General features: G+C 49.3%; 3 protein-coding genes across 9 annotated transcripts; 2 read left to right on the forward strand and 1 right to left on the reverse strand.

Moving 5' to 3' along the window:
* Positions 1-2,135: 2,135 nt before the first annotated feature.
* On the forward strand, positions 2,136-5,270 carry LOC147162715 (SUN domain-containing protein 3-like). Its single transcript, XM_086095662.1, has 7 exons — positions 2,136-2,341; positions 2,632-2,684; positions 2,755-2,905; positions 3,325-3,446; positions 3,522-3,695; positions 3,944-4,033; positions 4,836-5,270. Exons 1-7 carry the CDS (start codon positions 2,206-2,208, stop codon positions 4,947-4,949), a joined length of 840 nt encoding a protein of 279 aa, XP_085951788.1. The 5' UTR covers positions 2,136-2,205; the 3' UTR covers positions 4,950-5,270.
* Positions 4,654-6,926, reverse strand: hikeshi (heat shock protein nuclear import factor hikeshi). The gene has a single exon (XM_086095661.1). It carries the CDS (start codon positions 6,563-6,565, stop codon positions 5,972-5,974), a length of 594 nt encoding a protein of 197 aa, XP_085951787.1. The 5' UTR covers positions 6,566-6,926; the 3' UTR covers positions 4,654-5,971.
* Positions 6,927-7,874: 948 nt separating this feature from the next.
* Positions 7,875-27,274, forward strand: heatr5a (HEAT repeat containing 5a). Of its 7 annotated transcripts, none has more exons than XM_086094562.1 (43): positions 7,875-8,020; positions 8,374-8,441; positions 8,526-8,663; positions 9,733-9,944; positions 10,029-10,137; positions 10,207-10,356; positions 10,432-10,594; positions 11,907-12,070; positions 12,154-12,403; positions 12,603-12,740; positions 13,921-14,171; positions 14,250-14,361; positions 14,779-14,931; positions 15,012-15,111; positions 15,187-15,296; positions 15,361-15,530; positions 15,747-15,901; positions 15,975-16,080; positions 16,896-17,086; positions 17,141-17,300; positions 17,727-17,916; positions 17,979-18,148; positions 19,161-19,187; positions 20,096-20,240; positions 20,535-20,717; positions 20,787-21,026; positions 21,200-21,378; positions 21,456-21,524; positions 21,613-21,792; positions 21,854-22,061; positions 22,130-22,234; positions 22,373-22,507; positions 22,600-22,727; positions 22,801-22,948; positions 23,027-23,200; positions 23,899-24,000; positions 24,097-24,180; positions 24,263-24,460; positions 24,530-24,678; positions 25,212-25,319; positions 25,387-25,489; positions 25,874-26,027; positions 26,232-27,274. In XM_086094562.1, exons 3-43 carry the CDS (start codon positions 8,538-8,540, stop codon positions 26,368-26,370), a joined length of 6,138 nt encoding a protein of 2,045 aa, XP_085950688.1. In that variant the 5' UTR covers positions 7,875-8,020; positions 8,374-8,441; positions 8,526-8,537; the 3' UTR covers positions 26,371-27,274. The 7 variants fall into 7 exon arrangements, 6 of the variants coding, with proteins under 6 accessions (XP_085950688.1, XP_085950689.1, XP_085950691.1 ...); XM_086094563.1 differs by having other exon boundaries at positions 8,529-8,663; XM_086094564.1 differs by having other exon boundaries at positions 7,883-8,020; positions 8,414-8,441.
* The last annotated feature ends 135 nt before the right edge of the window (positions 27,275-27,409 follow it).

Here is a 27,409-nt window from a genome sequence, read left to right on the forward strand (position 1 = left end):
ACCTCAAATTGAGAAAATTGAATGTGCTACATTTTCATTGTCAAACCACGATATTGTTATTAAAATTGCCAATCGATCTCTTTATCGTGTAACGACAAAACCTTAACTTAACTTGTTGAAACTTACGGCATTAAAATGTGAATCAATGATGTTAAGTTCAAAGTGAAATTGAATTTGTTTTTTAATTCCTCCGCAACTTGGATGACAACGTGAAAATAGAAAATACATTTGTCATTTTCTCAGTTTTCAACCTGACAAAAGGAGCATTTTTCATTCAAGTCTGGGAAGTTGGAAATTGTATTTTTGCTTGTTGTGGAGTGTTTCAAATCGTTTTGTTTTTTTCAAAGAGCAGAACTGAAGTTTCAGTTGCGAGTTCCTGAATTTTCTTAGTTAAAGCCGTGAAGCCATTTCTAACATATTTGTACTTTTTAAAAGCCATAAAGTTGTTTTGGCCGCAGCGGATCGTATTCGTTGATTTTTGGAAGATGTCGGTGGCCTTGCGGCTGCTGGTCGGCACGCGCACTTTCTCGCGCACCTTGAGCCAAAGTGGCGACGTGACGCGTCACAGGGCTGCCAAGCGGCGGTGACGTGTGGTGACGTCACCAACGCGCGGCAGGTGAGGCGGCGGCCTTTGTAGCGCCCGCGACGACGACCAGCTTCTCCCGACCGGCGACAAAATGGCGGCTGCTCCCGGTTAGACGCCCAGTAAGTTGGCAAACCTCCTCCTGGATTTCCAATACAACCAATCGACTCACATTGATTACACCGAGAAGAAGACACGAGAAATCCCCAAGTAGAAATGTGAGTAGAAGGTTTGACCGCGGGCACCGCAACAGGCAACTTTGGCAAGGTTTGATTGACACTTGAGCTTGCGGCTGCGGGAAGGGGCGGGGCTGCGACATGACGTCACGCCGGCGGTTTATACTGTCAATTTGTGGCAAACCGAACCATTTGAGCATATTTGCTCCATAGTGCACTCAGTTGTCCATTTACTAGTAGCCTACTAATAGTTTTACATTCTTTGATTTGTTTTTTAACCTCTTTATGGTTTTAGTCCAGCTTTTTATTTTTAGTATGCATGTAAAAAATAAATAAAAATAACTCTGTCATTGTTGTGCATGCACTCATGGCTGACAATGAGGCACTGTAAAGCGGCCACACCAGCCCAAACACCTGGTCCGCATGCTAATTGTCAAGTTAGACTTGGAAAAATAAACCCCTTGCTCTACCGCCTTCTCATTGTGATGTGCGCACACTCACAGCAGACAACGAGGCACTCTAAAGCAGTCACTCCAGCTGGAATTTCCTGTCCAGCCACTGGCTGTAAAGTCGGACATTTTAGGAAAAACAATTGCCTTGCTCTATCACATCTCTCCATCATGTGCATGCACTCATGGCCGACAACGAGGCGCTCGCTCTAAATGGACCACAGCAACCTGAAGCCTTGGTCCGTACCTTGGCTTCCCGCTATTACTCCAAATTTGTGTTGAAGGCAAGCGTCACCGTTGTATGCATCCACTTGTAAATCTACCAATTATACCCCTGATGCGTTAGCTTGCGGGGAAGTCATTGTGAAAGGGGCCAGTGACATTGCATACCCCTAGGGGGCGCCGACTCCTCCTCCTTGGGAATGTAACCCGGCCCCTCTTGTGTCCGGCAGCCATGATAAGAAAAAGTTCCCGCCTGGAGTCATCGGGCTACTACAGCAGTGACGGGATACCCGTCATCTCGTACAAGGAGACGCCATACAGGTAAGCAGGTGTGTTCATGTTGGCGCACTTCCACATACGTACATACGTCAACATTGCCGCCATATTGGACGTGGCAATGCAACAAGATGAAATGACGTCAAGATTGTTGATTGCATTGGGACTTGAATTTGCTCATTTTTTTTGCAGGCTTTGTGGCCATTTCTCACCCAAATTATTTTGCAAACCCGATAAGAGGACATAAGAAAACTGGCATGTGACCTTTAGCGTCTGAAATAAAATGAAACATTGCATACGTTGATTTTAGAGAGACAGCCCAGGCCCTCAAGTGCATTGTTTCGTGCTGCCACATCCAACATGGCAGACATGCTGACGTATCACAATGATGGGCTGCAGGCGGCGCGTATGCATGTGATGTCTACGCCGCCGCTCACCTTGTCCTCACAGGAAGCTGTGGACTCGGAGCCGCGCTCAGCAGCGGCCGCGCCGGCTCGCCATGGGCCGCCCCGACGACAACACGCCGGTGTCCGACTGTGCCGTTCCAGACGTCAGACCGGCACGCCGACGAAGCGGCGTGTTACGCTTGGCACGGAGCTACATCATCCCCATTTTCATCCCTGTTTTGTGGATCTGTGAGTATGCACGCGAGTCTGGAGAGAAGGTTGCAGTCTTGAGGGAAAGTCAAGTCCCAGGGGACGTGGGTCGAGTCCAGAGGGAAGGCGGGTAGTCCTAAAATAGAACCCTGTTACTTAAACCATAAAGAAACCCTTCTACCAAGTCAAGGTTCTAGTTTGCAAATCTTCTGAAAGAAGGTTGAACGTCCGAATCCTAAATGTATGATGTAGTCCCACATAAAGACCCTCGTCTTGAGATAAGGTTCTCACGGCCATATATGGACGCTTCTTGTCCTTCCTGTTTCCAGTGTGCGAGCCATTCATTCGCCAGATGACGGGCGGCGCCACTCCCTTCAACTCGGTACGAGCCCCTCCCTCTACGCCGACCTGCGGAAGCGGGGGCCTCTCTAACGACCCTGTCGTCCCGGCAGCTTTCCGGACGCGGCAACGAGCTGTTGGAGGACGTTTACGGAAAGTACAATGAGCTCAAATCGGTTCTTAACAGCTACGAGGAGCTGATCCGCAAAGATGACAAGGTGCCGCTGTGGGGGACCGTTCCCAACTACGCCCTCGAGTCGGCCGGTGAGTGCATGCGTAGTGAATGGTCTCTGTGCATCTCATTAGCATCCCATTAACTGAATTAGCATCTCCTGATCTGAACGCACGAAGGCCCACAAATGAAGCGGTGGGACAAACGTAAGACAAACTTGTACCAAATGACAGACACGTGACAAACATGTAAGTAACATGTAAGTCAATGCGACAAACACGCGTGGAAAAACAGCAAATGTGTGCAAATGATACATGTATGACAAACACAGCTCATGACAAATAAGTCTGACAAACATGACAAAGGACACATTTGACGGGCCTGACAAATGTGGGACAAGCATGACAGACAAATGACATGTGTGACAACCATGTGACAAACATGCCTGGCAAAGGAGCCCCTGTATGCAAATGGGTGAAGCCGCAGCGGCGCGCGTGTTTTGGTTTGGCAGGCGCCAGCGTCCTGTGCGGCGACACGTCGCCGGCATACAAGGTGAAGACGTGGTGGCGCGGGTCCATCCTGGGCCTGGAGTGGGACTTCCGCCAGGCCGTACGGTCACGAGTGGTCATCGAGGTAATGCGCGCGCCGCAGCAGCTCCGACGACCGCTCCTCCGCGCGGCCATGACACGGCAGCGTTTGTCCCCTTAGGGCAAGTCGGAGCTGAATCCGGGCAACTGCTGGGCCTTCGCCGGCCAGCAGGGCAACCTGACGGTGGCGCTCTCGCACCCGGTGGTCGTCACCAGCGTCACCCTCGGACACATCACCAAGACCATTTCGCCCACCGGACACATCCCGCATGCGCCCAAGGACTTCTCCGTCTACGTGAGCACCGACAGCCGCACGTACACGTAGCGACAAAACGTCAACTGGTCGCCAGCCAGTGTTGAAGCACATTTAGACACAATTGACTAGTCGCCAGCAAATGTCAGGAAGTCAGAAGGAATGTCGCAAGTCGATGTTAGTGCCCGTGAAGACAAACATTGGATTGGTCATCAGCCAGTGTCAGGGCCCACATAGAGAAAGAATGTACTGGTCGCCACGCGTGAACTGATGGTGATTGGTCCCCGTAGGGTCTGGCGTCTTCTGAGTCGACGGGTGTGAAACTGGGAAGCTTCAAGTACGAGGAGAACGGGTCCATGTTCCAGAACTTCCGCATATTGGTGAGTATGCTGCCGCCCAATACAACCTTCCAATTTTTTTCTTTTCGTGTATAATTTTTTCCCCACCAAAAATCTCTTACTTTTCGTTTTTGTTTTGCTTCCCTGGGGTTAGCTCGTGAACACGCTTAGAAAAAGTTTGGATTTTTACAACCTTGACTTATTTTTCTTTACATACAGTGAACATAATTCAACATCCTTTTAACAAATTGACATCTGAAATGTTAAACCAATTAAAATCATAAATTGAGCTGTGAAAAAAAAGTATTAGAAAAGTGGGGTAGTAAAATTATCACAAAATTATGAAAATGTATAAAGGATACTAAAAGTTAAAAAAATATTTTCAAAAGTATATTTTCTAAGTATGGAAAAATATGATAGAAAAATAGTATTAAAATGTTGAAAAAGTATGCCACAAATCTGACAAAAGTATTTTTTTTTCAAAAAGTATGAAAATGTTTGCCAAAATTATGATATATTTTAGTATGAAAAATGGCAACAGTATGCTAAAAGTATTCAAAATGATAAAAATAAGACAATGCTGAAAAGGTATTTTGTACACAAAAAATAAAAAAAAAAGTGATAAAAAATATATTTTTAAGTATGAGAAAATATAGAAGACGTCACACCAAAGCATGATGTATTAAAAAAGTTAAAAGAAGTATAATAAAAGTCATATAGTATAATTGTACAATTAAATAAGGTACAAAATTATGAAAAAAGTAATGAAATGCACACATGAAACCACAACAACCAGACAGCAGAATGGAGCAAAGCAAAGGTTAGCAATGCGCTTGTGTGACAGGTCAAAGGTGCCGGCGTCAGCACGCACGTGAGGCTGAGCGTGCACAGCAACTGGGGAGACCCCACCTACACGTGCCTCTACTGCTTCAAGGTGCACGGACGCTTGGCGTCCTGAGGCGCGCGCGCGCACACACACGCTGACCGTGGACATGCAACACACAGCTGCGAACGCACACGCGCGCAGGTAGCGCTCGCCGCCGCGCGCCAAACTGGAGAGCCCCTCGCAGCAAGCGGACGTGACCTCAGACGGGCGCGGGTGACCTTTCTCGCAATGCACTCGCACTTTCAAGTCGCCATTATGACCATATTTGGTTTCAGGTTGCGAAAGCAACGCTGCACTTTATATTCAACACGTGCAATACTGTGTATTTATCTTTTTATGTACATGATTCAATGTATTTTTTTAAAATCTCAAGGTCAAAGCAGGACTGCTCCTTTGCTCATCATGATAATAGGAATCATATTTGATGTCAAATAAAGACAGTCCTATCATGATTTGAAGCAGCGTTGTTTTCTTTGGAATCTCCAAATGCTTGTCAAATTAAATTTCGATTTTGGGTGGCGTGTAATAGCAGCGTCCCAATCGAGCTCATTCGGGCTGATCGCTTACTAAAATAGGCGACTTCCTGTTCAGTTTCGGGCCTTATGCTGCATTCGAGGAACGTGGGAAGTTGCATCATCCAGATAATACTTTGGGATTTACACATGTAGATAATATGTCACGTTTGTTGCTGCGGTAGTTCTATTAGATCACGTAGATCACGTCAAGGCTTCACGTGGTTTCACCAGACATCACCGATATCTGATAACTGGGTCTTGATAACCATCGATCCCGGCATGCAGTTTGGCAAGAAATGGATGGTTTTGATGTGTGCGGTGCATAACCAACGGCTATATTGAATTTTTTTGTGAAAAGTTTAATAGAACACTTATTTCCTGGATTTTTGTGTTTGAATTTTTGCAGCGTAAACTTTAGATCCGTTTTCAGGGGGAAAAAAGTGGTCTTCATATCTTCAACAGTTATTGAGATCATAAAGTGACATGAGATGCAACACACTGTATAACCATCGTTCAGCTTGCTTGTATTCCTGTTGTGTGAAAATACAAGACGACAAATCACGTGTGACGTCTTCAAGTTCAGTTCTTCCAAAAGTTGGGGTTCTGGTTCATGCGCCTCTGGAAGTTTTCGTACCACTTGAGGATGCAGCTGGACGGCACGAAGGTCTCGCTGGGGTTGGGCGTCATCTGCGCCTGCGTCACCGCGAACGACGACGCGAAGTTGTACAAACTGTCCAGCATCTTCTGCGTGAACATCCGCAGCGCGTCGGCGGTGGACGCCGCCGCCCCGGTCACCGGCGTCTGCTGCGCCAGTTGCTCCAGCGGCTCCACCGACACGCCGACCTGCGCCACGGAAGGAGCGGCCGAGGCCATGCCGCCGAAGGGGTGCGCCCCGCCCCGCCCCGCCGTCAGGCCCGAGATCTTGAAGATGGCGCTCGGCTTGTCGTTGGCGATGAAGCCGAGCAGCTGCCACACCAGCACGCCGCTCGCGGGGTCCGGGAAGGAGAAGTAGACCGCGCCGCCCATGCCGGCGGGGAACGGCACGGTGCCCAGCATGAACACCACCACGTGGTTCACGTTCTCGTAGTCCGGCAGGTTGAAAACGAACTTGTCCGAAGCCACCTGGGCCGCGTCGGTCTGCACCAGCCGGCCGGCCACCAAGCAGCCAAACATGGCTCGCCGCTCGCCCGGCTTTATTAGTTTAGCTTAGCTTTAGCTGCTAGCGCTAGCCGACGCTGTGCGCTGCTAACGTTAGCCAACGCGAAAGTTCCCGGATGTAGCTTGAGCCGCCAACGTTAGCTGCCGCTAGCGCCGGCTGCCACTCGAGTTCGGAAGAAGCCTTTTTCGTTGCTGCGGCACCGTCCGCTCGTCGAGTCTCCCTGACCGACCGACCGACCGACCGACCGACTGACTGACTGCCAGGCCAGCACGCTTGACTGCAACGTAACCAGCAGAGGCCGGTAGATGTAGAAAGTTCGAGAAGCTTTTCGGGTCGTGGTACTGGTCTCAGCCTCTCGGCAATCGACTACACTCCCTGAGCGGTCGCGTTAAAGATGGCGAACGTTAACATTTAGGATTATAATAATCACTATTTCATCCTCAAGGATTTTATCTCTCTCTTTTGCTCTTTTGTTGTTGTTCAGTCTAGTTATTTACTCTCGTTAGGGAATTTAATAATGATGTAAAACGAATCTGGTGCCAGAGTTGTGCAATTTAGAAGTTGGGCAGGAATGAACCAAGTAAAAATGTATTATGCATTGATCCAATAAAATCGGTGATATTTGTTTGTCCTCAACAAGCAAAAATAATTGTCATTTACATGCACTTACAAAGATGTGTCAAATTCATGTGGTTACTTATTGGAACAATGTTGCAAATAATCTTGCTTCTGCTCAGGCGGCGCTGCATCAAAAACAGACAAATGTGTAAAGGATATCACCACACCAAGTTACCAGTTTGAGCATTAAATATTCAACTAAGTATAGGTTGAATGTGATTTGCAATTCATTGTATTCTGTTCTGATGTTTAACACAACGTCCTAACTTGATTGGAATTGGGGTTCGCTGTACATGCAGTAAAAATAAGTCATGCAATAAAGACAGATGAAACAAAAAACACACAAAATAAATCAATAAAATAAGTGTCTTAAAGCAATGTATGTAGGCTACCATCCAGTGTTTTTTTTTTTTTTTTTTTGAAGTTTGAGCTTTTGTATGCGATGTGATGCAAGTAGTAAGACAAATGTAACTCATTTGGTTATATGCACTGCGTTCCACGTTTTTTACTTATAAAATAAAGAGAAGGGAAATACAATATACCTGACTTGTTCATGAAATGTTATTTTTCCACCCCAAATAAACACAAATTACATCTTACGCCATAGATTTATTAGCAGACAGTAGTACTTATTTCATTGTATATGTTTTGGGGCCTTGCAAGTTGGAAGTGGTATTATTTTGAAAGGGCAAAACGCAGCCGGAAGTTGTCGGTGCGCTGGTCCCTGCCACTTCCGTCGCTCTTTTGGCCAATTGCAACGTCAAAACAAGGAGAAATAATTTACAAAAGCGTTCTCTTCGAATGTGTACTACTAATCTAGAGATTGCAAACTTTTTTATTGACACCTGCAGGTAATTTAAAGTCTTCTTATTTTCGTTTTGTTTGTGTGTTAGATTTTGGTCTTGAGCTGTCCTGGTTAGCCTCTCGATGCTAACGGACGCTAGTTGCTTTTCTAGTCGAATAAGTTTCTTAAAAGTTATCCTGTTCAGTTGTGTAGTTGATTGTGCGTTTATGTCCACTACTGACGTAGTTTAGAAGATGTTAGTCGATTGTTTGTGGTACTATTTTCACGATAAACACATTTGAATGAGTCGACGTTCATAATGAATGGAGGGTGTACACAGTCAACTTTACATGCGATGTTCCTGCATGTTAGTGTCATGAACTACGGATTCAAAGATACATAATGACTTTAATGGTGCAGGTGGACTCAACATAATTTACTGCTCTGTTGCAACATGAAGCGTTGAAGCCAAGAAGCTGTGAAAGAAGGCAAGTGGTTGCCATCAAGTCGTATATCATGTTGCATTGGAGGCAGCATCTTTGATAGGCTGTCGGCTGCTGTGTTCTGTGAAGAAGAAGAAGAAGATGGCGAGCGTCCACAGTCTCCTCCTCAACGAGGACGCATGCAGTCAGCTGAGTGAACATCAGCGAGCCGAGTTCATCTTTGACTGGCTCAGCCGCCTGAAGAAGCTCCTCCCCTCCAGCGACAAGGTGAGTGCAACTTATTGTAGGAACAGAAACAAGAAGAAAGTTGAACACCGAGACCAGACAGTCACAGTTTGTCCACGTAAGCCTGCAACTCGCTCAGTAACAGGAAAGACTGTGTAAAAGACAGAATTTTCAAAGTTCGCCATCGTTTCACTTTATATTTCCGATGCACATGATGACATGTCAAACCCAGAGGCCGAGTTTACCATTAGGCAAGGCAGGCAATTGCTTGGGGCCCCCAAGACAGCAGGGGCTTCCAGAGGGCCAAAAGATTGGACGCAAACCGTATGTCCTTCACATTATTCACAATGATAATTCACAGTTTCAAATTCCCTGAGTTAAGGTTTTTTTTTCTTAAAATAAAAAATAACAAAACAGCCATGTAGGGCAGATTTTTTAAATGTATTTATTTTTACTTTTTGTAAATTGGCATAAATAACAGTAAAGCTTTTATTAGAAAAAAAACTGACTATGTATAGTAAGGTATTTTTTGTGTGTGCGACCATGTATATCGTAAGGCGTTTAAAAAAAACAAAAAACGACCATGTTTATAAAGTAAGATATATTTTTTAAACAAACATGTAAGGCGTTTTTTTTAAATTATTTTTATTATTATTATTTTTTAGAACAACCATGTATAGTAAGGCGTATATATATGCCTTACATGATCGTAAAAAACCCCCCACTATATTATACATCATCGTCTTAAAAAAAAAAGGTATAGTAAGGCATTTTTTAAAAGATGACCATGTATAATCAGGCATTTATAAATAAAAAAAAAACCCACATGTATATTAAGGCTTTTATTTAAAAAAAAAAAGACTATGTATGGTAAGGTATTTATTTTTTTAAATAAATGACAATGTATAAAAAATGACCCTGTATAGTAAGTTTTTTTTAGTTTTTTAAAACGACCATTTATAGTAACGCTATATTTACATTTGTTTTAAAGAACCATGTAAAAGGCCATTGCGGCTTCACTCATTCAGATGATGAGATGTGTGGTAACGTCAGCATGCGCACGAACGAATGATAAAGTGTTACGACTTTGACAAACTCTCTTCTGCTGCAGGCTGTCATCAAACAGAACCAGCGCCGCCTGGTGGATCAACTGTCCAGCGTTCTGGTGGGGTCGCCCGGCCCGCCTACCCGCGGGCTGCTGGCCCACTGCCTGGCGCTGCTCTTTCGCCTGGGAGATCCCGTCGCTTCCAGCTTACTGGTGGACAAGTGCAACGACGTCATCCGCGTCAAGGACGACTCGCCGTGGGCTCTCCCTAATAGACTGTGAGCCGTACCGCAACAGAAACGGCACGCGTGTTTACGTCAGACGTTGTCACGTGACCGCGCGAGTGTCTTTGCGTGTGTCAGGGCGGCCGTGGCGTGTCTTGGTGCCATGTTCGAGCAGCTGGGCCGGATGCTGGGCGGACTCTTCAAGGAAACGCTGGCCAACCTGCTGAAAGCGCTCAAGCACGCCGAGGTAGGTGTATGTCACAATCTGGACCATCAGAGGTCGCGAAAGTTGACCTTGAAAAATATTCCCCGTCAGTCTCAAGGTCGCTACGAGATCATGGCAGCGCTGGAGAGGACGCTGCGAGGTCTGGGCGTGGGCGGCGTGCCGGGTCACCGCGACATCTATAAGGCGGCCAGGACCTGCCTGACAGACCGCTCCATGGTGGTACGATGCGCCGCCGCCAACGTGAGTCCCGCCGACGACAGACGTTCATATCGAGGCGCCACAGTCCGCGTTAAAATGCCGCCATTTTGCCGGCAGTGTCTGCTGGAGCTGCAGCGCGAGGCGGCGTTCCTGTGGACCAGCGAGCTGGAGAACGCCGCCACGCTGTGCTTCCGGGCCTTCGAGGGCTCCGACCGCCAGGCCCGCGTGGCGGTCGCCAAGCTGCTGGGGAGTTTGCTGGCGGCGGCGCTGGAGCCCAAAAGTACGTTGATGAGTTCATCATTGTCAGTTTTAATGGCTTGACAAGCACAGTTCCATGTTGATGCTAGTTTTGTTATCTTATCTGTGGCCTTCTGCATTGTTTGGGAGCATTAAGCTAAACAGGCTTCATTAAGGCAAAGCTGTGTGGTTGTTTACATTCTGACGTGACTTTTAAGCGAGTGTTCATTTCGTCAACACACATTTTTCACCGTACCAACTCTAGACGAGACTAAAACCCTCATTAATAAACAATAAGTGGGACTAAATGAGTATGCATTTTCGTAGACTAAAATGGACTTCACTTCATTCAAACTGGACTAAAATCTTAGTTCATGAACAAAAACAAGACGAAAAATATGATTTTGTAAAATCTCGTCTGCTAATCTGTCATGTGACACTGTCATGTGACACACCTCCTTTCAAATCTGCAGCTAGCGAGTGCAACATGCACACACACGTTGGGACAGACAGGAAGTGGATTCACGGTGAAAGGTTTAAAAAAAGAAAAAGAAAAAAAAGAATCAATTATAGTTGTAACGTAACATTAATCCAACGGCTATAACGTTCCAACAATAATGTTCATCCGACCGCTAATTTACTAGCTCGTAGCATGCAGCCATAGAAGCCACTTGTTGATATACTGGAATTGTGTGTCAAGTTGTTTTTCATCAAAAAGATGAGAGAACATTTCATGTGAATTCCCTTTAGAGCTAAATTGTAAAAAATATATATACCGTCCAGGGGTCAAATGATTGCACTGACGAACACTAGACTAAAAAGTTGACAGTTTTTGTTGACTAAAACTCGACGAACAAAGTTATGTTTGCATGGACTAAAATAAAGACTAAAATGTTCGATTTATAGTCGACGTAAAGTTGACTCAATAAAAACGGGATGAAACTGACTATGTTAAAAACTAACAAGCGTGATTGAAACTGGGCTAAAATAGACTACATTTAAAAATGGCTGATAAAATTAACACTACTACGTTAGCATCAAGCTAACTGGACTCTTCTTTTAGTTTTAGTTTGACTGTAAACCTCAACTGGGAGTGGCAATAATCGGTTTGAAATCATTTTTGAAATATTGTCCACTTTCTGTTGTCAAGTGAGTTGAGTTGACTGCCACCACACAGCGCTCGCATCTCAAAGGTGTGCTCGTAAGTCAAACCCCCAAATTGGGCCAAAAAAAGCTTGTAAGTGGGGTCGTTTGTATGTCAAGGGTGCCACTGTATTGTGAATAGTTAGGATTCCCCAAACAGCGTCTTAGAGTGTGAAGTTTTAGTTTTAGTTTTAGTTTTTGTTACCCGCCAGCTGCCCCCAGACCGAGCGCTCGAGGCCGCAGCGCCCTGGAGGAGGTAATGGATCTGTTGTCGGTGGGCTTCGTGAGGGGCGGCGCCGGCTTCCTGCGGGCCAGCGGCGACATGCTGAAGGGGACCAGCTCCGTGAGCAAGGAGGTCCGCATCGGCGTCACGCAGGTGCGTCGCCGCGGCAACGCCTCTTCTTTTCCGCCCTTCCTCCCAAAGGCGGTCGCTTGAAAAATGCTCCTCCTCTTTGGCAGTCGTGCGTGGTCTTTGTGTCCGTGATGGGCGGCGCCTGGCTGGAGGCCAACTTTGCGTCCTTCCTGCCGCTGCTGACGGCTCTGGCGTCCAACGTGAGGGCGGCGCCGACGGCGAGCGACGCCGCCATCGCCCGCCGCTGCGTCTCTTTCATCCTGAGGAGCACGGTGGGCTCGCTCCTCGGCGAGAAGGCGCAGGCCAACGCCGCCAGACACTTGTGCGCCACTGTGGCGGCGCACAAGCAAGCGTTCGGTGAGGATTGTTACGGCCACGGACTTTTAGAAGTCTGTCGTCGGGGCTCATATTTTTACCATCGCATATCTACAGAGGGGAGGGAGAAATCATATTTTGTGAAAATGAGGCGAGCCCGTTCGAGCTCCTTATCTTGCGGCTCCGCCTCACACACGTGACTTTCCAGACATGAAAATGCAAGTGAAGGTTTGCTGCGCAGATGCTGCAGCGGCTGACGGGAGCGCGGAGGGCAAGGTCGGCGGTGCCGACGCGCTGGTCTGCTGTCTCGTGGAGTTGGGAGCGCTCGTCAGAGGGTTGGGCTCCACGGCCGCCGCACTCTTGACTGACGGCGGCACAGGTCTCACGCACACGCACCTGTAATACAAAAGTCAGGGTTTTTTTTTTTTCAGTCCAAACCACTTTTTCTCTCAAACGACAGTGATGCCTTAAAAAAAGCGTTATGACTTTCTTTTCTTTGATTGTTTGTTTTTGGCCAAAGACGTCACTCAGAATACGATAATGTCAACATTTCACAAGTGTAAGTGAAATGTTGTCTAACAAAACTATGACTTACAGCAACATGAAAATGTTTTTGTCAATGAACACATGGCAGTAAAATCAGCAAAATGACGCCCTCAGAAATTGAAGAGATGTTTTTGCCTTGATGGAATGGATGTTGCACTGCCACTTGGGGGCAGTATAGAACATCCAGACATTTTGGTCTCGGCTTGTACTGCTTCTACATGAAGGAACTGCCAATATGCGGCTGAAGCCAGAGGGCAGCCATTAGGACTGCATGATATTGGAAAAACATGCAATATAGTTGCCGAATAAAGCGATCATGATGTTATTGTGATCTTTAACGCTAAAGAAATGACATTTTTATCATCTAATGAAAGAATGACATATTTCTCATGTGGCAAAATAAGCAACCTCAATGTATTCTTAGTTCATTCATTGTAGTCGCTGACTGGTCAAATTCAGATAAAAGCATAAAATTCCATATGAAACTTATTGCATGTCTTTGCGATATGCAAATTGCATGGGCCAATATCGCAATGTTGATATTTTTTTAAATACGTTGTTCAACCCGAGCAGCCATCTTATTTGAGATATACCTAACAAAAGAAAAAAAAAATGGTTTTCTTTGCAATGAAATGTACACGTAGCGCTTCTCCCAGACTTATTGGAACAACTGTATGACATAAATGGTGGATTTTTGCTGTCGAGGCGGAAAATAACTGGCAAAATCAATTTTTCAAGTTAGCGAGTGGCTGCTGGCTTCACTTTTCCCAACAGCGAGTAAGCGCCATTGACTGTCCATTCACATGTAAGTCAGAATCAATATCCTATTAGCTGGCTTTTGACACATCTTAACAAAGCAGCTCAACCTTGTGGTTGCCACCTAGTGGTAGGCTAAGTCCTCTGCAATATAAAGTCATAAAATGGCCGAAAGATAACTTCTCAAAACTCGTAAGCTGGGTCACTTGTATCTCAGGCGACCCTCGTAGTAAACTTTGGCGTTTGCGTGCGCTCAGGCCTCCTGGACTCGCTGGTGTCGATCCTCCTTCACCCGATGTCGTCGGCCCGCCTGGCCGCCGCCTGGTGCCTGCGTTGTGTCGCCGTGGCGATGCCGTCCCAGTGCTCGCCGCTGCTGGATCGCTGCGCCGAGCGTCTGGCGGCGCTCAAGTCTTGTCCCGAGGCCGTGTCCGGATACGGGGCAGCCGTGGCCGCCCTGGTGGCCGCCGTGCAGCACTGCCCTCTCGGAATACCGCACGCCAAGGGCAGGGTAGGCCGCCGCCGCCGCCGCCGAGTTAAGTCGACGTCGTCGTCCGCGTTGCACTCTAAATTGCGAGCATGTGCGTAGGTGCTGGTGGATGTGGCGGAGGACTTGCTGCGTTCGGCCTCTCAGAACAGTCGCATCGCTCTGCAGAGGACGCAGGCCGGCTGGCTGCTCGTCGCCTCCTTCTGCACTCTCGGTAGCGCCATTCACTTTGCATGACGTTCATTTTTTTGGTTTTCATTCCTTTATTTGATGGGGAAGTCGCACCAACGTACGACACAGACCCCAACAAGTTTTCTTTCTCGTTATATCAAACGTGTATGAAAATAAAGAGAGGGGGGGGTGTGGGTGGGAGGAACTGAGGGAGAGGGAGAGATAGGGGAGGAAGCGAGAGAGGGGGGGAGGAGAGAGGTGGGAAAGAAGTGGAGGAGGAAGCGAGAGAGAGGGAGAGACAGAGGGGGAGAAAGAAACCGATTTGTCTTATTTCAGGATTGTTCCCAATTAGTTTTTGTCTATTTGTTTTGATTGCGCTGCGTTTGCATCTGGTTTCTTGTGAACGCGCGTTTGACCTGCTGTCCATGTTTTGCACCCGTTTGCGTGTGCGCGCGTTCAGGCCCAGCGCTTGTGGCTCCGCACCTCCCGCGTCTCGTCCTCCTGTGGCGCTGCGTCTTTCCCGCCTCCCTGCGCGAGCAGGAGATGGAGCTGAGGCGAGGGGACTACTTTACGTGGAAGGTGACGCTGGAGGGCCGAGCCGGGGCGCTCGCTGGTCAGTGCTTGACGACACGTGCCGGCGCTTGTCGAGTGTGCGTTCAAGTGTGCGTTTGTGTTGTTTGTGTGTGTGGTCAGCCATGAAGACGCTGCTGCTCTACTGCAAGGACGCGTTGACGGATGACGTCATCGGGCACCTTCTCACGCCCGTCACCTGCGCCGTCGGCCTCCTCCCGAAGTCCGTCTCTCTCGCGCACGGACCCAAACCGAGTTGCAACCAGAACCGACATTTTGCCTGCCCCCTTGTCCGCAGGCTTCCCGCCCTCGTCGGCTCGTACGGTTCCTGCGTGACCGCGTGGACGCTGGTTTACCGACTGCGAGTGTACGAGCTGCTCGCCGCTCTGCCGCCACACATCTACCAAGGTAGCGCCGCCATCTTGTCATCGGCGGCATTCAAGTGCTTCATGGGTTTTTGCGTGCCCGTCAGAGAGTTTTGGTTTGGTGATGAAGCAGCTGGTATCGGACCTTGTGGCGCCGGAGAACCTCAACCAGCCGTGTTTGGAGCTCACCTTCCTGCCGTCCCTCTGTCACCGTGACGACCTGCCGCTGCTTGGCCCCGCCCTCCATGAAAGCAGCCACAGATACATTGAGGATCAGGTGAGCCCGTTCACCCTTCATGCCAGCGGCCATTTTGGAGCTTTTTCACCAATAGCGGCCATTTTGAAGCGTTTCATTCAACAGCGGCCATTTTGAAGCGTTTTCATCAATAGCGGCCATTTAGAATTGTTTTCACCAATCTTTTGAGAGCCACCGAATATGACAACAACAGCCGCTAAACTTTGGAGTCAGCTGTGACGTGACAACGTGTGGCAGGTGAACCTCGCGGGAGGCTCCCTGGACAACGACCCGTTGGCTCTCTGCGACAGAGGCCACGAGGCTCCCGCTCCTCTTCCGCCCGCCGCCACCCTGACCACTGCCGCCAGTCGCCTCTTCGGGCTCCTCTTCCCACACATCATCTCCGCCCACAGGTTTTTCTCACGTTTCCGTAGAACGCCGTTTCGGCTGTGACGCCTCACGCGCTCTCCACTTGGTGTGCAACAGGGTGAAGATTCTGGAACAGTTTGTGGAGACGCTGAAGCAGCTGAAGAGTCAAAGGCAGCAGGCGGTCCAGATGCATGTCTGCGCTGCCCTCTGTAGTCTGCTCAAGGTACTACACTGCCTTTCAAGTCCATTTCCAGTGGCGCCTTGAGATATGAGCTGACGTTTACATGAACTCATTTGCTCCCAAAAACTATAAATTTGTTCTGTTTTAAGTGTCCCAAAGACGTATTTATATGTTTTTTTTGTTTTGTGTTTATGCTAGAGCATACAGAAGCCTTTATTGCAGCCTCTCAACTGTAGAGAACAGTTGAAGAAATGGTAGTTATTACAAAAATGGCCAGCAGGTGGCAGCAGGATATAAGAGATCAACCAGGGCCATGTTGAAAAAAAGTTGTGAATAATGATGAAACTTAGCTATATTCTAATGCTAATTGCTGCAAAACGGAAACAGATAGAAATTTACATTTTTTTCTGATGATAGAAGAGATTCTGTTTCTTTTGGGAGGTTCCATGTTTGTATAGCAATAGAACACAATCCAGTCAAACAGCCGGGAGCGAAGGGGGTTGCTTCAGTGACAATGGCTGCCAGTCAATGACTTAAAGGGATACTTGACACATTGAGCTGTTTTCAGCAGTAAAAAGTTAATATTTTGTCCAGAATGAATTTGATAATTCAATAGTACCTAATTTTTACACTTGCTGTTGATTGAACATGACATCACCTGACCAAACATGGCTCACCTGTTTTCAGCAGATGTTGCCCCCTGGTGGCCACACCAGAAGGTGCAGCAAAATGTCCACTGAATTAAAGCCCCAAAAATGTGGCAAACCAATTGAATGCTTTCCATTCTATTGTTGCTGCATGTTTTATCAAGTGCAACATTATAGATGTAACCACTTTTATTTATTTTTTAAAATCAGGACGCAAGTACCGGCCGAGGTTGCTTATGCCCGGACGAGGCCCGCGTTCCGGCGGTGTCTCTCCTGCTGGGGGCGCTAGACAGCCACAGCGCATGGCTGCGCTGCGCCGCGGCCGAGGGGCTGGCGCGGCTCGTGCAGGTCGTCGGGGATGCCGGCTTCACCGTCTCCGTCTCGCTGCTCTGCTTGGACAGGTAGGAGGCACTTTTCCAACATTGTGGCTAAGCTAACGGCGTCACGGCGTCCAGGCTGAAGAGCGCCCGGGACGCGGCGTCTCGAAGCGGCTGCGCTTTGGCTGTGGGGGCGCTGCACCGCTACGTGGGAGGCATCAGCTCGCCTCAGCATCTGTCTGCGTGTCTGGGAGTCTTCTTCACGCTCAGTCAGGACGCCACTTCACCTGAGGCTCAGGTGTGTACACGCGCACGCCTGCTTATTGGCATGGGCCAATTCATGCTTTCATTGGGGGACACAAATGCTGCTTTTAGTGAGCCAAATATTTGGAATTGTTGTCATTAATTAACTGTTAATTAATCATAATCATAACGTATTATTATTATTTACATATTTCATAATAATAATTAGGGATGGGCGAGTACTGATACCAGGTATCGGTATTTCATGGTATCGTTACGATAGTTATTGATACTGGTATCGGTTCATTTTTTGGTCAGGAACTGTCAGAAAGACGGGGGGAACGAAAGTTTTGTTCCGTCTCGTTGGTTTAATTTGTTTTAATTTTCTGTCGTAAAAGAATATTCAGAAGAAGATGGAGGGAAAATTATCATTTCAGTAGCGATGTGGAGGCAATTTGGATGATTATTTTGTTTGCTTCAGACGTGGTCCCTGCACAGTCTGTCGCTGGCGGTGGAGCTGTCGTGCGGTCTGTACCGCGCCCACGCCGAGCCCTCCGTCTCCCTGGTGCTGCGCCTGCTGCTCTTGGCCACGCCCACCCAGCCCGAGGTGCACCGCAGCCTGGGCCGCTGCCTGCGCGCCCTCATCACCTGCCTGGGCCCGGAGCTGCAAGGTAGGACGCGCGCTCGCCCGTCCACGGTGGGAGGTGGCCGCGTGACGTGCGCTGTTTGTCAGGCCAGGGTTCCAATATGGTGGCGCTGCGTTCCAGTTGTCTGGTGGCCTGCGGCGCCATGCAGGCCACGCCCCACTGTCTGGTTCAGGCCCGCGGCATTTCCTGTCTGCAGCAGCTGCACATGTTCTGCCCGCAGCACGTCCACCTGGACACGCTCGTACCTGCGCTCTGCGTAAGTGCACTTTGGCTTCCTGTCGCTTTTTGGTTTCTTGAGATTTTTTAGTGGGTTTAAAAAAAATCAAATAATCGATATCAAATTGATTGATTCAAAAAACCATGAATCGATTATTTTAATATTCTCTTTTTCCTACAAATTCATAAGAAAATAGGCTAAATTCTTTTGGTATCTTACAGTTCTTGGAAATGTATTCTTCACATGAATTTAAGAATATTTCCGTACATTTACGAAAGAGCTGACTTATTGCACTTTAAGGACATTCCAAATCGTTTTCATTTATATTTACAATTATTGAATTAGATTAACAAAATATTTTCATCTCAACCAAATTGGGATGTTCCGATCGATCACATGATGGGAAATCGGGCCCAAACACGACATTTTCACGTTTGGAATTGTGGGGGGGGAAATTACTTTCTAAATGGTATTTTACGTATTTTTATGGGCTACAAAGCAACAAATTAATCCACAGGTACACAGATGTTGCCAAAGGGGGAAAAAAGAACGTAATGCAACACATCTGCAAACTGCCAGTGAGGGAACATTGTGGTCGTTGTTGTCGTGGGAAGCTAACGGCAAGTTAGCATCGTGTTAACAATGTAATGTCAGCAGTATGGAAATATTTCAACGTCGGAAGTGAAGACAACTTGAAAAGCGTGCAGCTGTCGTTCGTGCTGGGAAAGTTTTGTCCCCCCAAAAATCGAAATAAAACATTAAGACCATTTGCATACACATTTTTTTTTCTCTTGAGTACATTGCTGAGGTATCGGAGCGGTACTCAGTGTCAGCAGATCCTCCAAAGTGAAATGTTCAAAAGAAATCTGCCGGCGCTGAAAACGTAATGCTGTGAAAACAAACTAAAGAAATCAGCATCTTAATCTTGTCACATGACTGCGAGGCGGGATGCTCAATTTCCTCTTCTCGTTCAAGTCGGATGCCGTCAGGTGTGCGTGTGTGTGCGTGTGTGTGTGTGTGAGAGAGATAAAACCTGTGTCATGTCTTCCAGGAGATCTTCCTGAAATATTCCATGTTGGTAGGTGTTCTCTCTGTCACAACGTTTGGATTGTGAAGACACTTTAAGGGGGACATAAAGTGCTTTTTGAGAATCTTGTCGTTTGAAATGAGACAAGCAAGTAAATATTGAGTTTTGGATTGTTGCAAATGTGTTGCCTCTTTTTGTGATTGTTTTTCATGTCTTTTTTTAACAACCGTATCGTAGTGGAAAAACATCTGGACTCGTCTTTGGCCCACTCATGTTTATGATTTGGCCCAAAAATAAAAAAAACAATCTTTCAGTTATTCTTGAAAAAATTATTTGTATTCAATTTTATTCCAATAAACCCAACAAAGGTTTATTTAAAGGTTTAATTTATTCAAAAATGATTCCTGTGCAAAATATTCAGACAACAATAATGTACACTGATTGTAAATCAGTTTGAACATGAAGTTAACATTCATAGTTTGTGCTTAATTGCCAGTTTTATTGTAAACGTTTTTGTGCCAAATGACAACATCTGGATGTAACGGAACAAAAGAACACGTCCAGGTGACCAAACTCGATTGCACGATTGAGCACATTTTCAACGATTTTCAAAATGGCGATTCATCGAATGAATTAATTGCGCAGCCCTTGACTGGATTGACCCCTCTATTTGATTTCCTTGTACTTTATTTTGACCAAGAATGTCTCCGACACGACCGCGACTCCACAGCACGAAATGTCTCCTTTAAGTCTGCTTTGTTGCCATGAAGCCATTTGAGCGCGCGTCCGACTGATGTCACGCGCTGCCGTTTGCTTGCATGCCAATCAACGCACTGCATGAAAGTGGCGGCGCTCATCGGCACTCGCCAACCCGTTCATTAACGAGCGCGCGCATGTCGATGCGATGGCATCGACATGCGCGCGCACCCAACCCGCCGCCGCCGTTGTGTGTGCGTCAGGCCAACCTGTGCAGCTCGCACCTGTGCCTGCGTGGGGCGGCGGTGGCGTGCCTGAGGCAGCTGGTCCAGCGGGAAGCGCTCGAGGTGTGCCAGCTCGCCGTCACGCAGGCGAAGGAACTGCAGAGGCGCCACAACACGCAACTGGGTCAGTACGGGTTCCGTTCTGCTGATGTGTTTCGCACGATGAACTGAAATGAAAATCAACGCGATGAACTAAGATTCATCGGGAAAGTAGTTCAATAAACAAGCGCTTTAAGACATTCGAACCACGTTAAAAGTTGCAGAACTTTTTGATGCCATTATTTGTCTCCCTTTTACCGACATTGAATATCGGCTGCAAATATGGCTTATCGGTCTCCTTGGCTAGTAATAACCGATATCTGTATCAGCCCTGAAAAAAGCGCATCGTCTAATCGTCAGCATTGCCGCCCTCCGACAGACGTCACCATAAAGGAGGTGGGCCTGGAGGGGGCGCTCTTCTCCCTGCTGGACCAGGAATCGGAGCCAAGACTGCGGAAGGACATCCAGGAGACTTTGGTCCACATGATGACGTCCAGCGTCGCCGGCGGCAGGCTGGGACATTGGCTTAAGCTTTGCAAGGACGTCATGGCCGCCTCCACCGGTCAGTCGCGCGAAACCAACGCACGTTGACGCAAACGTCCAAAAGCGTGAGAATGATGACTGGTCGAAGGTGGCGGCGCCGGCGTGGAGGCGGGTCAAGAGGACGAGGAGGCGGACCCGGGCGCTGACGACGACTCGTCGGCCTTCCGAGCTCGGGCGGAGTCGGCGGGCCCGTTGGCGGCGCTGCGCCGGTCTACGCGCCGCTTCGCCATGGAGTGCGTGTGTCGCATCATCGCGCAGTGCCAGAGAGGCCACCCCGCGCACTTTGACCTGGCCTTGGCGCAGGAGAGACGCCAGCGCGCGTCCGCTGGTGAGACCGCCATCAACGTTTCTCTGGCAATGTTGACTTTTTTTATTGATTTGCCAATCTCGTCATACTTCATTGGTCATGTGACGCACGGAAGCAACGACGACACAAATTTATATGTGACACATTTTCCCAGAAAGAAATATTTAGAATCGACTTCCTGTTTGTGTTCCGAGACTTCCTGGTGCTGCACCTTGGCGATCTGGTGCGCGTGGCCTTCATGGCGGCCACGGACCCCGACGAGCGTCTTCGTCTGGCCGGGCTGCACGCGCTGCTCGTCATCATCGCGCCCTTCAAGGACGTGGGCGAGCCCGACTTCCCCGGTCACGCCATCCTCGAGCAGTACCAGGCCAACGTAACGAACGCACGCACACACATACCGAGCGAGCTCGCGCTCGAACCGGCAGCTCAAGTGCGTTTGCGTGCGCGCAGGTTGGAGCCGCTCTCAGACCAGCGTTCGCCGCAGATGCGCCTCCCAATGTCACCGCCAAGGCCTGCCAGGTGGGCAACGTCGTGCTGACCCTCCTCTTCCTCAGCCATCCTCATCTTCCTCTCCGTTTCTCAAGCGTCCTCCTCTTCCTCATCGCAGGTGTGCAGCGCGTGGATCTCGAGCGGCGTGCTGAGCGAGCCGCATGACGTGCGGCGCGTGCACCGGCTGCTGGCGTCCTCGCTGGCCAAGGTCCCGGCAGGAAACCCGGCGTGCGGCGGGCCGTACAACGAGGCCACGGTCACCATGGAAACGCTGGCGGTCCTCAAGGCCTGGGCGCAGGTGAGACCAGCCCAGCCCACTTTGCATTTGGCCGCGCCGAGTCTGACCTCGCTCCTCTCAGGTTTACATCACGGCCGTCCAGAGGAGCAGACGGGAGACGGGCGCCGACGTCAGCGCTGGGTCCGAGTCGGGAGGGGCGGGCCTTCTGGCCCTGGTCCAATCGGATCTGCCCAAGTTGAGCCACCTGTGGCTGGCGGCGCTGCAGGACTACAGCGTGCTGACGCTGCCTCGGGACGACGACCAGGGCGACTCGACCGCGCCTGCGGCAGGTTTGAAGCTCTTGGCGGCGCTCGGGAGGACCCCAGCGGTCACATTTGACTCCTCCTCCTCCTCAAAGGAGGTTCCTTCTTCACAGCAGAGACGGCCAACCAGACCAGGAGTCACTACTCCTCCTCCTGGGCTCCTATACTGCATGCCACCGCACTCTGGCTGCACAGCACAGGTCGGGACCTCCTCCTCATTGCTCCTCCTCTTTCTCCCTCTTCCTCTTTGATCCTTGGCCTCCTTCCACCTTGCCTCCTGCTTCTCCCCGCCCCCTCCTTCCTTGCTCCTCACATGAGCGTGCGCGTTACACCCTCAGGTTTCGTGACGTGCGACGATGCCCCCGCCAATCTGTCCCGGCCGGTCACGCCCACCTCCATGGGCCGCAGCGGCTCGGCGGACGCCGCCAAGAGTCCGGAGGACGTCAACACGGAGCGGCTGCACCTCATCCTGGGTACCCGCCCTCGCGTCGACCCACGCCGTCGAGGTCGCCGCGCACTCACCCGCCCCCTCCCCCCCCCGTGTGCTCGTGTGTGTTTGCGGCAGGCCTCAGCGTGCACTTCCTGTGCTCCCCGCACTCCGAGGAGCAGATGGAAAACATCACTTCCTGCCTGCAAGCCCTGCAGGCGCTGCTGGACGTCCCCTGGACCCGAGCCAAGATCGCCGGCGACCAGGTCGGCCCTTGACCGCTCGCCACCGCGCGGCGCATCCGCTGACCGCCTCGTATGCGTGTGTGCGCGCGTGCAGCTGGTGAGCGTGGAGCTGCTCGCCGTCCTCCACAGGCTGATGGTCACCCGAGAGTCGGCGTGCGTGCAGGCGGCCATGCTGGACTTGCTGGAAGGCATCGTGACGGCGGCGCAGGAGCGCGTCAGGGAGAAGCGTCGCAGCGCCGAAGGTGAGGCTGAATTTCGCACAAAAGGACTCAAGCCAGACGAGCAGATACAATGAACTCTGACCCCTGACCCACTCGCAGCGGACGACGGCGCATCGGAGAAGGAGACCTTGCCGGAGTTCGGCGAGGGCCGGGACACGGGCGGCCTGGTCCCGGGACGCTCGCTGGTCTTCGGGGCGCTGGAGATCTGCCTCCGAGTGCTGCTGGGGAAAATGCCGGCGCTCAGCCCCAAACTGGCCGGCGGTGCGAACGCTGGTCAGGAACACAAACATATGTGTTAGGAATAGACACATTATCGCCTGGGACGATTATGGGTGCCCATATTTGGCAGTTGGACCAATATCGGTCGGCGCCGGCCTTTTGCTTGCGAACGTAGCGAATTAAGGTTTTTCATCAGGATTTGGAAGATGTTCGCACTTTTTACTCGTTGCGAAGACATTTTCAACATTTGCAGACAGTTTTTCGCCGTCTGCAAAGATCTTTTGAAACCTTTTACAGAACCTGACAAAACCACAAATGAGCTCCATTTGCATGCATTTGTCGCTCTGAGAGAAAAAGCGAACTTTGCATTGAGGCATTTATTGAAATTGACACTTTGTAAAGACAACTTTTGTTTTGTTTTGAAAACTTGATCTACAGTAGAAAACTATTGAGAGCTCTTTACTTGCTTCATTTTAAATTGAGCTGATGACCTTGGAAGCTCCCTGCAGTTTTTGCTTTCATTTGTAAACAAATTCTTTATAGAAAGAAAACGTACTTTTTAAAAGATGTTGACGTTAATATTTTCTCTTCTACTGCAAATGCAATTGGCTTGAAATATCGGTTATGGATCTCCTTGACTACTAATAATCGGTACCGGCCGATTCGTACCGATTCATATCGTATCACCTGTGTGTGCGCGCGTGTTCCTGCCGTGTCCGTGTTGTTGCTGACGTGCATGTGAACGCGCGCAGGTGCCGGCTGCTCGCTGCGGAGTCTGAACGACAGCGACTGTCATCTGGTGTCGTCGGCGCTGCGCGTCCTCTCTCAGCTGCCGTCCGTCTGCTCGCCGGAAGGTGACAAACCACACGCCGTCATGATGTCGTCATCGCCGGCGGCCGATGACAAGCTGGCGGCGTTTGATCGGATGTGACTTGATGGTTGTCGCGCAGGAAGTGTGTCCATCCTACCCACAATCCTCTACCTGTTGCTGGGGGTGCTCAGGGAGATCGTCGTACAACCCAGCGCGCCGCACGGTAATGTTGCTAACGCACACGCAAGCGCACATGCACACGCGCGGAGTATGACGTGTGTGTATTTTTCACGTTTTGGTTCTAGTCAAGCCTGAGCTCCCCGCGTGTCCCCTCCCGGAGGCGAGCTCGGGTTCCGGCCCCGCCGTCGGGGTGTCGCGGGTGCTCCTGCAGGCGCTGGAGACGGTGTTGGCGTCGGGGCCGAGTCGGCGGGAGAAAAGCGGCGGCGCCTGGAGGAGCGTGGTGCGCTCGGCCCTCAACACGCTGCTTGGCATGTGGGACGCAGGTACGCGCGCGTGCACGTGCGCACGCACGGCCACTCTGCGGCAGCTGACTGCGCACGTGTGGCGTTCAGGTTGGAGCGCGGCGGACGAGGCCACCCTCCTGACGGCGCTGACGGTCTTCTTGCTGGCCGCCGGCCCCGACGCGTGTGCGGTGGCTCCGGCTGTGCGCGCACTCATCATGCAGCGCTTCCGCGCCGACATGGAGCACAAAGACCCCCACGTCAGCGCGGTCTTCATTTGCCACTTACAGGATTGCTCATCTTGTTGAAACCTTACTTTCACAAAGAAGCTTTTTTGATGCCCTCCTCTTAAAAACATACTTTTGTAGCGCCTTATGTGATGTTAAGATCCACTTTTTTTAAAGCCTTCCACGTTTAACATTAAAGGATCATATAAAAAGCTGACATTTCTAATGTGGAACCCGACTCCTATAAACATGCACTAATGATGTTAAAAACGTAATCTTGTCACGTGACACGTCATTTGAAAGTCTTGCACTCATAAACGTTGACATTTGCGTTGAAAGTGTACACAAGTCCTTCAAATCGTACTCCTATAATTTTCCAATCCTATTGTCGTATTCCAACTTTACTTGAGTCGTCTTTAAAGGCGTAGTCATGTGATGTTCAAACCTTACCATTGTTTTAAAACCATCCTGTATAAAATCTGAAAACCTCGCTTGTATCATGTTCAAACCTCGCTCTTCCTATTTCCAAACCGCGACTGAATTGATTGATGACTTTTTGGGTCCAGGTGTCCTGTCGATGTTTCCAGCTGCTGTCGTCGCTCTTCGGGGCCCCGCCGGAAGTTGCGGTGCCGCACATCCGCGCGCTCGCACCGCCGCTGCTCAAATTCCTGCAGGTACGTCGGCCCGCCGGCCCGCGCTTGGCGTTGACGCTTCACGCTGGAACTTGCGTTCGCTCGACAGAAGGTGGAGCGACGCCGGCCTCGGAGTCCGGAAGAGCTGCGGGCGCTTCTGGAGGCCGTGGCCGCATTCCAGGTTCTGGTGCAGGCGGCGGACGCGGCCCGGCGTGAGTTTCCAGCCGTCATGTCAACAACTTGATCAATTTCAGTTCAATCAGCAGGATGTTTTTGCTTCTTTGCTTTTTTGATGGCTCAATCGGGTTGTGGTGTCCGAGTAGCGTAAGACTAGTTTTCATTTAACTGATGACTTAACTATATCAATTAAGCCCCCCCCGAACCCCCACCTTAATTAGAAATGCTTTGCGCTGGTTCGAGGGTGCTTGGCTGAAAATAATATTTCACAGGGAAAAAAGTTTGACAACGACTGGTCAACGGTATCAAAGTCCTGTGAATGATGCATTCAAAATCAATCACTCGAAAGGGGCTTTTCATACAGCCCAGTACTTTGACGGTCCTATTGAGGTCCACCATCTTGTTTGTTGTGCCGCCAGGTCCTCCGCTGGTGGCCATCTTGCTCCCTCTGCTCATCTCTTTCCTGTTGGACGCGAACGCGCTGAGCTCGGCGCCTGAGCCGTCTCGCGCGCTCCACCAGGCGGCGCTCAAGGACCTCATGCGTTTGGGACCCCAGCACTCAACCGTCTTCAGGTGGGTTATTTGGGCCCAGAAATCATCAAAACCTCTTTTATGATGATCTCATTCTTTTATTCACTTTAAAGTGTGACATACAGACTGATGGGATAAGAAAATGTGGTTGGACACAACAACCAAATTGCTAACGAGTCAACACAAACGACGCCATTTTGTTAGCGTAAGCCCGAAATGCAAAGTCCCCTTTGTTTCCTCCATCAGGTCTCTGGTGTCGACGTCCCCTCAGCTCAAGTCCCGCCTGGAAGCCGCCCTCAAGGGGAGCCAGGAGAGCGCTAGCCATGCTAAAGGTAGCGCGGCCAAGTCGGCGCCCAGCATCACGCTCAAAACCAACTTCCTGTGACCGCGCTCCCCTCCTGTGATGCGTCTGCAACAGGAAGTGCGCCAATCCACTTTTCACGGGAAAACTGCAGCAGCATCCTCTTTGGAAAGGAGCGGAGTTTTCTTGCAATTGCTGCATTTAGGGTTATTTCTCCTCCGTTTTCGGAGCTTCATCATATTTGGAAACGCACTCATTTTGGCAAATGTGTGTGTGTGTTGGACTTTTTACCCCCCCCCCCCCCCTCCCCCACCACCAAAAGAAAGAAAAAACAAAAATTCATTCCTAAAGTTATTTTATTTTTGCATTTTTGGGGGGCTGCTGAGAAACAAAAGAGCCAAAATAATATCAATCAAATATATATATATATATAAGGACACTTTGGTCATCAAGGGAAAAGTTGCGTGTGTCCTGGCACCTGTAGCCCCGCCCCTCTGCATATTTGCCCTCAGCCATTTAATGTGGGCGGAGCATGATGTTAGATTTTGATAATCACGTGAAGGACTGGCCATGAAAAAGTGGAAGTAAAAAAAAAAAAGCATCAATTTCTATAGTTTTCATTTTCATTATTTTAAACTTGTGTCAGTGTAGATTGTGCTGACACAACAAAGTATGTCCATTTGGACTTTAACGACACTACTCGTGGCAACATGAAACAACTGGGAAGGTTCGAATGGCCCACAAGGAACATTTGACCATCAGCACTTTACAAATGTGTCCGCTTTTACACACAAAAACTCCTCAACAAGAACGGCAGCTCTCTCGTTCTTCGATGTGGTCTTCCTTTTGGAACGTTCGCCGTTCTGGGCATCCTTGACCTTGTGGACAAAACATCAACGTGACGTTCGTTACTTCCACAAAACATTGAGCAATTTTTTTCTTCAGCAGACTGAAATAAAGTTGGAAAATGAACAGCTGAGGAAGTCAACTTTTGACTTTTGGTTTCTCATCACTTTGTCAACTTTGCAGACGTCGTGTTCAAGAACTGAATTTATGTGTCACCATCCGTTTCTGTGATTTCATCCGTTTTTAATTGTCACTTGAAGTCTTAATCGGTCTGTGT

Source organism: Leptonotus elevatus, chromosome 14 (genome assembly GCF_054856555.1).
Source record: "Leptonotus elevatus isolate MCC_2025b chromosome 14, RoL_Lele_1.0, whole genome shotgun sequence".
NCBI lineage: Eukaryota > Metazoa > Chordata > Actinopteri > Syngnathiformes > Syngnathidae > Leptonotus > Leptonotus elevatus.

Bases quoted from the DNA above. Each gene is read 5' to 3' on its own strand.
- heatr5a (XM_086094562.1), top strand. From the start codon at position 8,538: ATGGCGAGCGTCCACAGTCTCCTCCTCAACGAGGACGCATGCAGTCAG. The intron at 22,062-22,129 runs GTTTGAAGCTCT...TCCTCCTCAAAG, and splicing joins CTCGACCGCGCCTGCGGCAG to GAGGTTCCTTCTTCACAGCA. The intron at 24,181-24,262 runs GTAATGTTGCTA...TTTTGGTTCTAG, and splicing joins ACAACCCAGCGCGCCGCACG to TCAAGCCTGAGCTCCCCGCG.
- LOC147162715 (XM_086095662.1), top strand. From the start codon at position 2,206: ATGGGCCGCCCCGACGACAACACGCCGGTGTCCGACTGTGCCGTTCCA. The intron at 2,342-2,631 runs GTGAGTATGCAC...TCCTGTTTCCAG, and splicing joins CATCCCTGTTTTGTGGATCT to TGTGCGAGCCATTCATTCGC. The intron at 3,447-3,521 runs GTAATGCGCGCG...TTGTCCCCTTAG, and splicing joins GGTCACGAGTGGTCATCGAG to GGCAAGTCGGAGCTGAATCC.
- hikeshi (XM_086095661.1), bottom strand. From the start codon at position 6,565: ATGTTTGGCTGCTTGGTGGCCGGCCGGCTGGTGCAGACCGACGCGGCC.